This window comes from Mytilus galloprovincialis, chromosome 1 (assembly GCF_965363235.1).
Source record: "Mytilus galloprovincialis chromosome 1, xbMytGall1.hap1.1, whole genome shotgun sequence".
Lineage (NCBI taxonomy): Eukaryota > Metazoa > Mollusca > Bivalvia > Mytilida > Mytilidae > Mytilus > Mytilus galloprovincialis.
The window spans coordinates 105,222,769-105,236,934 of record NC_134838.1 but is presented as its reverse complement, the minus strand read 5'-3'; the positions used below and the strand labels follow the sequence as shown (position 1 = coordinate 105,236,934).

Genomic DNA, 14,166 nt, shown 5'->3' with positions numbered 1-14,166 from the left:
CCAAACCAATATCCCTTTGTTTTTCATATGCAAGCGATTATAAAACTGAAATGTTTTTACACTTAATGGGTAAAGTCTGAGGGTAAAGTACTCTTGGAAATAAATGTCAGAATACAAAGAGAAGCGTGTTTCAATGAGAAACTCAAGTTGATCCTGCAAGATGAAGTATGCAATTACATACAGTAATCTATTATCATGCTGCAAGCAAAAGTGTCACATCAGCAAACAAGAGACATATGGTGTGGAGATGCTTATGGAGTCTAAACAAATCTTGTACAGAAGCGTTTCTGTTCAATCAATAGTTGGATCATAGAACACTAAGTTATTATTCATTCATTTGATCATCAAACACTGTGAAAGCAGTCTATTTCTATACCAGAATGTAATTCTCTGTGGTCAAATAAATAATAAAACAATAATCTTTTTATTTTATTTTCCATTTATTTACTAATTATCTTTATGGAGTACACCTTAAATAATTTATACATGTACCTTTGATTTGACTATATAAAGCAACTCAGGGTATAACAAAGATCTTTTATTGTCACATCAATAATGATGATTTTGTTAAAAGAATCAGAATTAAACCAATTGATGGCCTTGGGCAGCCGCTGTTTTCTGCACTTCGGGTGGGTTGTTGTCTCTATGACACATTCCCCGTTTTTATTCTCTTTTCTATTATACAATGTATTTCATTAATGCTTATCCTTTTATCTTTTTCTGCAATCAAATGAAACAAAACCATGAAAATAAACATGATTTTTTTCATGCTTTATCACTCACTAAATCAGATATTTCTCACATCAGACATAGTCAAATTTAGAACGTGCATATCCAAGACTTTTCAGGAAAACGATTTGAATTACTAGCGTCAGACATTTGACATTATTTGAAATTTATAGCCTTTTTCTGCAATCAGCATGAAATAATAGCAAATGTCATTTCAAAAATCCTGATATCTACAACCTTATCCAATGTTTTCCTTTTTACGTCAAAATTATGGATATCACAGAATAATATCAGTATCAATACATGTTCATTTTCAATACATGGTCGTATAAAACACGATTTAATGGATACATCAAAGAATTGTATAAACTGGATTATCGGAAATAAACAAATACCGATAAAAATATATTCTGCAGGAAAAGTGTATGATTACAAATGGTTACAAATATATAAGCATTAACAATTAGAAAGCTGGATGTAAAAAATCCCAAAGTCAGAAGTAACTTGTAATTAGCATTGATTTTTCATTACTATAATTTCCCTATGGTCACAAATTACATGAAGAATGCCCCAATATTGATCAGTGTCAGAGTGGACCTGTTTCTATATAAGCTTCAACAAATCCTGATTATAAACACAAATAAGAACTAGATTTATTCATCTATAATCAGATTTAGTGTGCGACAGAATTGAATTTAAAACCACTTTGGACAAGAAAAAGCAACATTTGTGCAATCTGACAAGAGGATTGTAATTTCATCACAAGAAATACATTTGTTCATTTATACTGGGACCAGGATTAAGTGTAAATATTTGTTAAGTTGGATAGAATCGGCTTCATGTGTAGTTCCTTTGCTTTAGACTTTAACAAAAGGTTTCACTTATACCAGTATACTATACAAACAGTATCAAGGATAAAAAACTCAACCCTATAAAAATGTTTGAATTTTCTATCTAACATACTGTAAATGGGGATAACCATACAAGTTAAAAACAATATTTCCATTCACTTTCAGATGCATTAGTTACATGTAACACATGTAGGAACCTATGAATGTTAATCCGAAAAATTAAACTCAGCATTTTAAAGTCTAGGGAAATAATTTACTAACTCCCCCTCAAGTTTACACACTACTGTGAATTCATTTATTTTCATGGGTAAAGGAAAAATCACATGGTCGTGTATATTAAAATTTGTGGTTTCATTGAATATTTAATTTCGTGGTTTACCTGTACCCAGGAAATCCATGAAAATTGGTATCCAACGAATAATAATGAATCCACAGTATAAATGACATGAAACACATCTTAAAATCTTGTATACATGTTTTAATACTAGCTTTATTTCTTACTCGACTTTTATAAATTTTAAGCATTTGTAACAAACCAATATTTTATAGTGTCAAAATTAAATGCAATTGTTTGTAAAATTAAGGTGTTTAAAAAAAAACCACTGTTTTATAAGGACATCAAAGGACTGTCAACTTTGTAATTAATTTTAAACAAATAACAATTTATATGCTATTGTATTAGCAGTGACAAATACCTAGACAATCCTATCAATATGATAATACATGTAACAAGATGACCAAATAATCAGATATCATATAGATAAATTATATAATCAGCATATATATGACAATTTATAAAGTGCACTTAAATCTGACTGACATGCTTATTCTGCATTAAGCACTATTTGAGTTTTGGTCCAATTTTTACATAATTTATTTCAGTTTTTACCAAAAATTTAACTACCATTACTGAGTATGTAAGGATTCAATATCAACAATGGCACATTTTGATAAGAGAACATTTTGGATGCTATGTTATGGGCAAGGTTTTTCATGTTATGGGCAAGGTTTTATATGTTAAGGGCAAGGTTTTATATGTTATGGGCAAGGTTTTACATGTTATGGGCAAAGTTTTATATGTTATGGGCAAGGTTTTACATGTTATGGGCAAGGTTTTACATGTTATGGGCAAGGTTTTATATGTTATGGGCAAGGTTTTATGTTATGGGCAAGGTTTCAAGAAGCCATTATTATGAAGATATTTGTTTAACTTAACATAAAGGCTTTTAGACTACTGTGGATTATTTAACTTTTGTTGAATACCAATTTTTTGTGGGTACTGATGAAATGTTAACGAGATGAAAAGTTTTCCTCAATATACGAAATTTGGTACCACGAAAATAAATGAATCCACAGTATATCCAATTCTGAGTATCAGATTCGGGCCTTTATGATGTTATGTGATAAAGTTTAAAATTCAAGGCCAAATTTTGCTAAAAGTGGATCTTGATTGTCCTTTCTAACATAAGTAATTATTCTACATGTGTTTCACATGGTAAGTTTCAGTATTTTCAGACAAAATATTTTAAAACTTTTTACAGGTTTATGGATCAGCATCCTTTTATCAATAATCAAAGAGAAATTTTAAATTGTCTAAAATAAAAACACAAAATTGTGTGGTCTTTCTTTTTAAACCATCCACAAATAAAACCAACTATAAAGTACTATATACTTTCCGGTAATATATATACTTTCCAGTATTAAAGTTACATGAAGACCTTTCCACTCTCTCTTAATCTGTTGTCCCTGGTAGATTAATCTCATACACATTTTATATGCTGCTTTTATTAGAACAGGATAATATTGGTCATTTATAGGTTATAACTCCCCTGATGTCACAGCAGTCAGAACAGATTGTTGAGACAATTGATTCAATGCTCTATAAAGGTTATTTCTACTTTACTGTTTCATTGATTGATTGTTGGTTGGTTAACGTCCAGTGGCAAATATTTCATGCAAGTTCAGTACAACTTTACTGTTTCGTATAGCTTTTATAATCATTTTACATTTTCTTCATTCTTTACTTTACTATTCAAAATTTTGTAATGCAGTTTAAAAGTTTTTTGATTTAGTCCAAAAATCAATTCTACATTAAAAACTATGCCTTATTAGATATAATGGCAATTGTTACCATACAGTGTTCATGTCATGCATGTAAAGTAGCTATACAACAAAAATGGCATGTATGTAACTTTCATCTACATAGAACATTTTCATCTGAGGAAATTATCTATAATGTTTTGTCAGGCAAAGATGACTCTGAACTATAACATGTATAATGCCCCTTTTTGTTTCCATGTACTACAAAGTATTGATACATGTTTCCAAACTACTGCCAGTCTGAAATTGTTTAATCAGAAATGTGCAGTTATTTCTGAATGCTCCATTTTACACTACATGAAATATTAGATTAATCATTATAACTTGAAGTAAGAAGAGCAATTTCCTCATATTCTGCTGTTTACAGTCTATTCTGTTAAAATTATCATATAACAAATATACTCGTATGCAGAAATACAAAATGTACAAAATAAAACAAGTATTACATGTATGACGTCTCAGTTAGGAAATTCCCTTTAAAATCTAAACTTAAATTTTAAATAGGATTCATGGTTCACCAAAATTTATGATCTATAATTAAATTCTTAGAAATACCACTACTTCAGTTATCATGGTTTCACAACCGTTACAATCTTTTTTCAAAGTCAATATCCTGTCAGAGTCCTAAAAATTATATCCTTATATACAACCTTGTATCCTTTCCAGGAAACTTAGTAGTACAGAAATGTTGTAGTGATAACCTATAATGATATATCACCCTTATTCCTTGTAAAATTTTTAATTTTATAAGTGATTTGTAATTTATGATATTAAAACTTTGTTTTTATTTGAAACAATAAATGAAATTAAAAAAGTTCAAATTAAACCTATTTCATTTACATAGCTAATGTAAGTTTGCAGTTTATCATGTAGCCATTAAAAAGGTGGAGGAAAGCTCATTTTAAAAGGCAGTACTTCATACATTGTATTTGGGTGTGTCCATGAAACTAACTCAAAAAAATCAATAATTTTATTTAGAAATAACAAAATTTTTTCAACATTCTGGCATACCTGCCAACTTTTGAAAATGGCCATGGGGGTTTTTGTGCTCGGCACCATTTTTGAGGGTAGAATTTGGGTTTAGTGTAATGAATATATATATATATATATATGTATGCTGCTTTGTTCAAAACTAAAAGGATGAGCTAGATTTTTAATATTGTAGTTCATTGGTAACAGTCTGTATGAAGACATGTTGTCCTACCTTGACGAATAATTCTAACTCCAGTCTTTAATCATTTCTAAATCTTGTATGCTTAACAGAAAAGGAGCAAATTATAATACCAATTTTTATGTCTTTGGTTTGGCCTCACTAGGGATCAAACTTAAATTAAATATATTTCGAAAAGGACCACTCAAATGAAGTTATTACTACAATGTGCCTTAGAGGATAATAACATACATGTTCATTGAATGACAATGCCAGCACATGCAGAAGTCAAAATCATTAAAATCGCTTCTCGTTTTTTACGCTATAGTGAGAATATCTTTATATTACTGAGACTAAACACATACATGATTAATACTGGCAGTTTATTATCAAGTCCTTATTATATTTTGTGAGGCTGCAATTTTTTTTACACAATAATTCCTAAGATTATTAATTTATAAAACATAAGTTGGGAATGTTTCAACAGAGAGGGGGGATAGGAGGGGTCCTGATCCTGAAATCCCGGGCTTAAAAACATGAAATCCTGAGGTCCCGAATTTAAATAAAAGTAAATCCCAACATCCAGAAATCCGAAAAAAAGAATTCCCAGTCCCGAAAGGGTTAATTCCAAAATCCTGAGCTTAAAAACACTGATCCCGGAGTCCTGATAAAAGTCCTATCCCCCCTCAACAGCGGGATATGGTTATTATGAAATAAATTTCAAAATTTATTGCAATTTATTGAGAAGATAACTGCTTTTCTTTACATTTTTTAAGTTTTACAAATGTGGTCATCTGTATAAATATCAAGGATTTGTATTATATAATATAGTAAGACTATACCAATTCTTGGTAATATATTAATTGGCATTCAATCATGGATCACTGGACTAATTATAATATGATTCTCGACATTTAATTGTAGGTATTTTTATTAATATAATGTAAATATTATATGACACATTAAAAGTGATCAATAAAAATCAATTTTCAAGTTGAAATACTGAGCTGAAACATCATACTGAGTGTATCTAGTCTATAATATTGTTTACATATTTTACGGTTCAATAAGCAGGAAAAACAGGTGCTCGTTTAGAATACACTATAACTTTATATCCACCAATTTATAACACATTACTTTAACTTTCACCATTGAAATGAATAATTAAGACACAAAATTAGTTGAATTTTCATTTAATTTCAGTGTAATAGTTTCTATCGTGTATTATTTTCATGGGTGGATGTGTGTAATGAAAGAGTCTGTTGAGAAAATGACTTACGTTCCGAGCTTTTTCTTAAACTCGTATCTCCTTTTAATGTCCGATTCTTTTCCTGGGTGTTTCTTTTCACCGTCATTCTTCTTTCCGAATAACGGCATTATGTCCCTACGGAAAAAATTGTCAACAGAAATTTGTATGTCCCTCTCAAGTCATTTGTGTATTTGTAAGGCTTTTCTCATTCAACACTTTTCTCACAGTATCACGTGACGTCACAATATGGAAGGCGAGTTTGCATATGTTATAAAAGAAAATCAATAATATTGTCAGTTGTAATTATGTAATTATACGAGTTTGAGATCAGTCCTATTTGTACAATTTACAATGTGTTTTCTCTATTTAAAGATTTTCATCTGCATTCTTTGTTTTTTAAACTTTTAGTATTAAATTAATCAGCCATATCTTTTACTACCGTTTACACATCTAGCCAGTACGACAGTACTGTAATCACTTTGGTAGATGGCTAGCAAGATTGAAAATTATTTTATACATTAAATTTTCAATTGATACTTAATAACACAATTTCCATGCGTAAACGGAAAAACGTTTTACAAGAACGATTTGACATATTCAAATGATTTCAACAATTCGAGTACACCCAACACTCAAACCGAAGGGTGCCAGTGGTGGCACAATAACTGTAAATTGCAGGTAACAATAATAATATTTTATATTGGTACCTGCAGTTATTGTAACCCGCGAAATATATTCATGTAGGTACTGATCTAAAATATGTTTGATTTCAAAACAATATGTGAAATAACATAATTAAGGTTCATCATAACCTTTTGGTTAAAATGGCCGTATTTACACCACAAGTTTTACTCTGAGTACAGAAAAACCTGTGCACCTGCGAAAGTTTTAAGGCATGGCTGGACCTAAATACTTAAATTTTAAATTGCATTTTATAGTTTAGAAAATTATAAACTTTTCTGGCTTTTGCTATTCATTTTTTTTTCATTCCTGCAGAAGGTGCAAAAATAAACTAAGTTGAGAAAAAGTTTAAGAAGCTCCCCTCATATAATCGATGTTGAAAGTAGTATTGATTTAAATGGACAATATATGTAAACAATAGGTGACTTAAACTGTGTAACTGAGTGGACCGTATCAAACGAAACTCGTGTGTTTGTTTATTTTTGCTATCTTATGCAGACTGGAAAAAAATGCACGTAAAATCCAGGTAAGTCATAAATTTCTGAAATATATACTTCACATAACTTTTATAATATATACCTAGGTCCAGCCATGCCTTCAAACTTTCCTAGATGCATCAGTTTGTCTGTACTCATAGTATTTTTTTTTTTGGAGTAAAAACGGCCATATTTTTTAATTCCTTCAGATGAACCTTAAACTTCCAAGTGTATTGAAAAATAAGACATATTTTTGTCAGTAAGGGGTTGGTTATAACAACTGCAGTATTCATAAGTATATATAGAAATTAGCAAAATGTACAATTTATGGTCAGTGAAAAATCTGTTAATCCAGAGATTTGTAATAATTCATTTAACAGACCCTTCTAGAATGGTATTCTTGAATAGTGACAGTGTTTTAAAAGATGATAGTCATGGAAAATTTGGGAATATTGAATGTAAACTGATCATTCAGTGCATTGATTTCCTGTCTGCCACAGCAGTGCATTGACTACCTTTCTGTCAGGATAGTGTATTGACTACCTTTCTGTCACGACAGTGTATTGACTATCTTTCTGTCACGACATTGCATTGAATACCTTTTTATCATGACAGTGCATTGACCTTCCTTTCTGTCATGACAGTGCATTGACTACCTTTCTGTCACGGCAGTGCATTGACTACCTTTCCGTCACGACAGTGTATTGACTACCTTTCCGTCATGACAGTGTATTGATTATCTTTCTGTCATGACAGTGCATTGACTACCTTTTTGTCACGGCAGTGTATTCACTACCTTTCTGTCACGACATTGATTCACTACCTTTCTGTCATGACAGTCCATTGACCTTCCTTTCTGTCATGAGAGTGCATTGACCTTCCTTTCTGTCATGACTGCATTGATTACCTTTCTGTCACGGCAGTGCATTGACTACCTTTCTGTCACGACAGTGTATTGACTACCTTTCCGTCATGACAGTGTATTGATTACCTTTCTGTCACGACAGTACATTGACTACCTTTCTGTCACGACAGTATATTCACTACCTTTCTCTTACGATAGTGCATTGACTACCTTTTTATCATGACAGTGCTTTGACCTTCCTTTCTGTCATGACAGGGCATCGACTACCTTTCTGTCACGGCAGTGCATTGACTACCTTTCTGTCACGACAGTGTACTGACTACCTTTCAGTCATGACAGTGTATTGAATACCTTTCTGTCACGACAGTGCATTGACTACCTTTCTGTCACAGCAGTGTATTCACTACCTTTCTGTCACGACATTGAATACTACCTTTCTGTCATGACAGTCCATTGACCTTCCTTTCTGTCATGACAGTGCATTGGCCTTCCTTTCTGTCATGACAGTGCATTGACTACCTTTCTGTCACGGCAGTGCATTGACTACCTTTCTGTCACGACAGTGTATTGACTACCTTTCCGTCATGACAGTGTATTGATTACCTTTCTGTCACGACAGTGCATTGACTACCTTTCTGTCACGAGAGTATATTCACCACCTTTCTCTTACGACAGTGCATTCACTACCTTTCTGTCACGATAGTGTATTGACTACCTTTCTGTCACGACGGTGCATTGATTACCTTTCTCTCACGACAGTGTATTGACTACCTTTCCGTCATGACAGTGTATTGATTACCTTTCTGTCACGACAGTGCATTGACTATCTTTCTGTCCGAACAGTGCATTGACTACCTTTCTCTCATGACAGTGCATTGACTACCTTTCTGCCATGACAGTGCATTGACCTTCTTTCTGTCATGACAGTGCATTGACCTGTCTTTCTGTCATGACAGTGCATTGACTACCATTCTGTCACGACAGTGTATTGACTACCTTTTTGTCAAGACAGTGTTTTGACTACCATTCTGTCACGATCGTGTATTGACTACCTTTCTGTCACGACAGTGTATTGACTACCTTTCTGTCACGATAGTGTATTGGCTATCTTTCTGTCACGACAGTGTATTGACTACCTTTCTGTCACAACAGTGTATTGCTTACATTTCTGTCACGACAGTGTATTGATTTCCTTTCTGTTACGACAGTATATTGACTACCATTCTGTCACGATAGTGCATTCACTACCTTTCTGTCACGATAGTGTATTGACTACCTTTCTGTCATGACGGTGCAATCAATACTTTTCTGTCATGACAGTGCATTCAATACATTTCTGTCACGACATGGTATTCACTACCTTTCTGTCATGACAGTCCATTGATCTTCCTTTCGGTCATGACAGTGCATTGACTATCTTTCCGTCATGATAGTGTATTGACTACCTTTCTGTCACGACAGTGCATTTACTACCTTTCTGTCTCGAAACTGTATTGACTACTTCTGTCACGACGGTGCATTGACTACCTTTCTGTCACGACAGTGTATTGACTACCTTTTCGTCATGACAGTGTATTGATTACCTTTCTATCACGACAGTGAATTGACTACTTTTCTGTCATAACAGTGCATTGATTATCTTTCTGTCATGACAATGCATTGACCTTCTTTTCTGTCATGATAGTGCATTGACTATCTTTCTGTCATGAAAGTTTATTGACTACCTTTCTGTCATGATAGTGTATTGACTACCTTTCTATCAGGACAGTGTATTGACTACCTTTCTGTGACGACAGTGCATTCACTACCTTTCTGTCATGAAAGTACATTGACTACCTTTTAGTCATGACAGTGCATTGACTACCTTTGAAGTTTCTGTCATGGCAGTGCATTGACCTTCCTTTCTGTCACGACAGTGCATTCATTACCTTTCTGTCACGAAAGTGTATTGACTACCTTTCGGTCACGGCAGTGTATTCACTACCTTTCTGTCACGACATTGATTCAATACCTTTCTGTCATGACAGTCCATTGACCTTCCTTTCTGTCATGAGAGTGCATTGACCTTCCTTTCTGTCATGATTGCATTGACTAACTATCTGTCACGGAAGTGCATTGACTACTTTTTTGTCACGACAGTGTATTGACTACCTTTCCGTCATGACAGTGTATTGACTACCTTTCTGTCACGACAGTGCATTGACTACCTTTCTGTCACGACAGTATATTCACTACCTTTCTCTTACGACAGTGCATTGACTACCTTTTTATCATGACAGTGCATTGACCTTCCTTTCTGTCATGACAGTGCATCGACTACCTTTCTGTCACGGCAGTGCATTGACTACCTTTCTGTCACGACAGTGTATTGACTACCTTTCCGTCATGACAGTGTATTGATTACCTTTCTGTCACAACAGTGCATTGACTACCTTTCTGTCACGGCAGTGTATTCACTACCTTTCTGTCACGACATTGATTCACTACCTTTCTGTCATGACAGTCCATTGAACTTCCTTTCTGTCATGACAGTGCATTGGCCTTCCTTTCTGTCATGACAGTGCATTGGCTACCTTTCTGTCTCAGCAGTGTATTGACTACCTTTCCGTCATGACAGTGTATTGATTACCTTTCTGTCACGACAGTGCATTGACTACCTTTCTGTCACGACAGTATATTCACCACCTTTCTCTTACGACAGTGCATTCACTGCCTTTCTGTCACGATAGTGTATTGACTACCTTTCTGTCACGACGGTGCATTGATTACCTTTCTCTCACGACAGTGTATTGACTACCTTTCCGTCATGACAGTGTATTGATTACCTTTCTGTCACGACAGTGCATTGACTATCTTTCTGTCACGACAGTGCATTGACTTACTTTCTCTCATGACAGTGCATTGACTACCTTTCTGCCATGACAGTGCATGACCTTTCTTTCTGTCATGACAGTGCATTGACCTTTCTTTCTGTCATGACAGTGCATTGACCTGTCTTTCTGTCATGCAATGCATTGACTACCATTCTGTCACGATTGTGTATTGACTACCTTTCTGTCACGACAGTGTATTGACTACCTTTCTGTCACGACAGTGTATTGCTTACCTTTCTGTCACGACAGTGTATTGATTTCCTTTCTGTCACGACAGTATATTGACTACCTTTCTGTCACGATAGTGCATTCACTACCTTTCTGTCACGATAGTGTATTGACTACCTTTCTGTCATGATGGTGCAATCATTACTTTTCTGTCATGACAGTGCAATCAATACCTTTCTGTCACGACATGGTATTCACTATGACAGTCCATTGATCTTCCTTTCTGTCATGACAGTGCATTGACTATCTTTCCGTCATGATAGTGTATTGACTACCTTTCTGTCACGACAGTGCATTCACTACCTTTCTGTCATGAAAGTGTATTGACTACTTCTGTCACGACGGTGCATTGACTACCTTTCTGTCACGACGGTGCATTGACTACCCTTCTGTCACGACAGTGTATTGACTACCTTTTCGTTATGACAGTGTATTGATTACCTTTCTATCACGACAGTGCATTGACTACTTTTCTGTCATAACAGTGAATTGATTACCTTTCTGTCATGACAATGCATTGATTGCCTTTCTGTCATGACAATGCATTGATTACCTTTCTGTCATGACAATGCATTGACCTTCCTTTCTGTCATGATAGTGCATTGACTATCTTTCTATCATGAAAGTTTATTGACTACCTTTCTGTCATGATAGTGTATTGACTACCTTTCTATCACGACAGTGTATTGACTACCTTTCTTTGACGACAGTGCATTCACTACCTTTCTGTCATGACAGTGCATTGACTACCTTTGAAGTTTCTGTCATGGCAGTGCATTGACCTTCCTTTATGTCATGACAGTGAATTGACTACCTTTCTGTCACGACAGTGCATTCATTACCTTTCTGTCACGAAAGTGTATTGACTACCTTTTCGTCATGATCGTGTATTGACTGCCTTTCTGTCATGATAGTGATATGAATACCTTTCGTTACGACAGTGCCTTGAGTATCTTTCTTTCATGATAGTGTATTGGCTACCTTTCTGTCACGACAGTGTATTGACTACCTTTCTGTCACAACAGTGCATTGACTACCTTTCTATCATGACAGTGCATTGACTACCTTTCTGTCATGACAGTGCATTGACTACCTTTGAAGTTTCTGTCATGACAGTGCATTCACTACCTTTTTGTCACGACAGTGTATTGACTACCTTTCTGTCACGACAGTGTATTGACAACCTTTCTGTCACGACAGTGTATTGATTACCTTTCGGTCACGACAGTGCATTGACTACCTTTCTGTCACGACAGTGCATTGACTACCTTTCTGGCATGACAGTGCATGACCTTTCTTTCTATCATGACAGTGCATTGACCTTCCTTTCTGTCATGACAGTGTATTGACTACCTTTCTGTCACGACAGTGCATTCACTACCTTTCTGTCACGACAGTGTATTGACTACCTTTCTGTCATGACAGTGTATTGACAATCTTTCTGTCACAACAGTATATTGATTACCTTTCTGTCACGACAGTGCATTGACTATCTTTCTGTCATGACAGTGCATTGACTACATTTCTGTCACGACGGTGGATTGACTACCTTTCTGTCACGATGGTGCATTGAGTACCTTTTTGTCACGACAGTGCATTGATTACATTTCTGTCACGACAGTGCATTGATAACCTTTCTGTCATGACAGTGCATTGACTACCTTTCTGCTTTTAAAAAAAGTTAAAAGCAAAATGGATTAGACACAAGTGAATCATTCTTATGAAGTCTTCTCCATAATACAATATAAAGTTACAATAATAGTACAATATAATGGACATGCATATAAAGCAAACAGTTTATAGAATATAATACTAGCTTTCATAGGTAAAAAAAAGAGGAGAGAAAGTAAAAAGAGAAAAAGAAGGTTTGAAAAGTCGTATAATTCTGTGACGCTGACTTGTGTTTTCTATGATCATGGCAGTGCATTTACCTCATTTCTGCCATGGTGAATTGTATTGACCTGCCTTTCTGGCATGATAGTGCATTGAAAATGCATAGTGTCATGCATTGACAATGAGGACATTGCATTGACCTTCCTTTCTGTCATGATCAAAGTGTATTGACCTTCCATTCTGTCATCTGACATGCTTTGACCTTCCTTTTTTTTTTATGGTGACAGTGTATTGACTTTCATTTGTCATGGTAACATGCATTGACCTTTCCGTCTGTCAAAGGGACAGTGTATACAAATAGAACCTTTTTTTACAGTGACATCCAATGACCTTTCTATCTGTCCTTGTGACAGTACATTGACCTTCCTTTCTTTCATTGTGACATTGTGTTGACCTTCCCTTCTATCAAGACAGTATATTGACTCATAAGTATTAGTCACTGTATGGGAACCTGACCAGTGATTGTACATCAACCTTTTTGTAATGGCAATAGTATACAGACTATACTGGAAACAGTGATGATAAGTGACAGTACATTGACAAGATTTGGATTAGTGAAAAATCATTCATCTCTCTAAAGTAGTGACATAAAATTTGATCTTCTTGAAAAAGAACATTACTACAGCATTTTGGAATAGTGTCAGTTCATTGTAACAGAGCAACTACAATTCAGAATATTACACTTACACTCTGGAATATTCCCATTAAATTGTATATTGTGAAATGTTGACAGTACATTGACAGTTTGTAAATGGTGATAGGGAACATAACCGTTTTAAAATAATGACAGTACTTTAACCTTTCTCAAATGGAAATGGTACTTTAATCTTCATGAGTAATATTTATTATTGCATGTGAAATGGAGCATTGCATTGGCCATTCTTTAGAGGTCAACAATAAATTGACCTGTCACAATTAAAGAGTACCCAAACCCTTCTCTGAGTTGTTAACAGTGCATTCTTTCTAGAAAAAATATAATAAGGCAATGGAATACTTGAAAAGTTTCAGTATATATTGTAGGTTGAAAGTATAGAAATGAAAAATGTCTACAACAAAAAAACAAAACACCAC

General features: G+C 34.5%; 1 protein-coding gene across 1 annotated transcript in view; it reads right to left on the bottom strand.

Moving 5' to 3' along the window:
- The window catches only part of LOC143048631 (calcium/calmodulin-dependent protein kinase type 1-like), a 59,520-nt gene extending 53,184 nt beyond the window's left edge, over window positions 1-6,336 (bottom strand). Inside the window, exon 1 of the mRNA XM_076222422.1 lies at window positions 6,110-6,336. Coding sequence (XP_076078537.1) covers window positions 6,110-6,207 — 98 coding nt within the window. The 5' untranslated portion in view covers window positions 6,208-6,336. The remainder of the gene's footprint in view (window positions 1-6,109) is intronic.
- Between the last annotated feature and the right edge of the window lie 7,830 nt (window positions 6,337-14,166).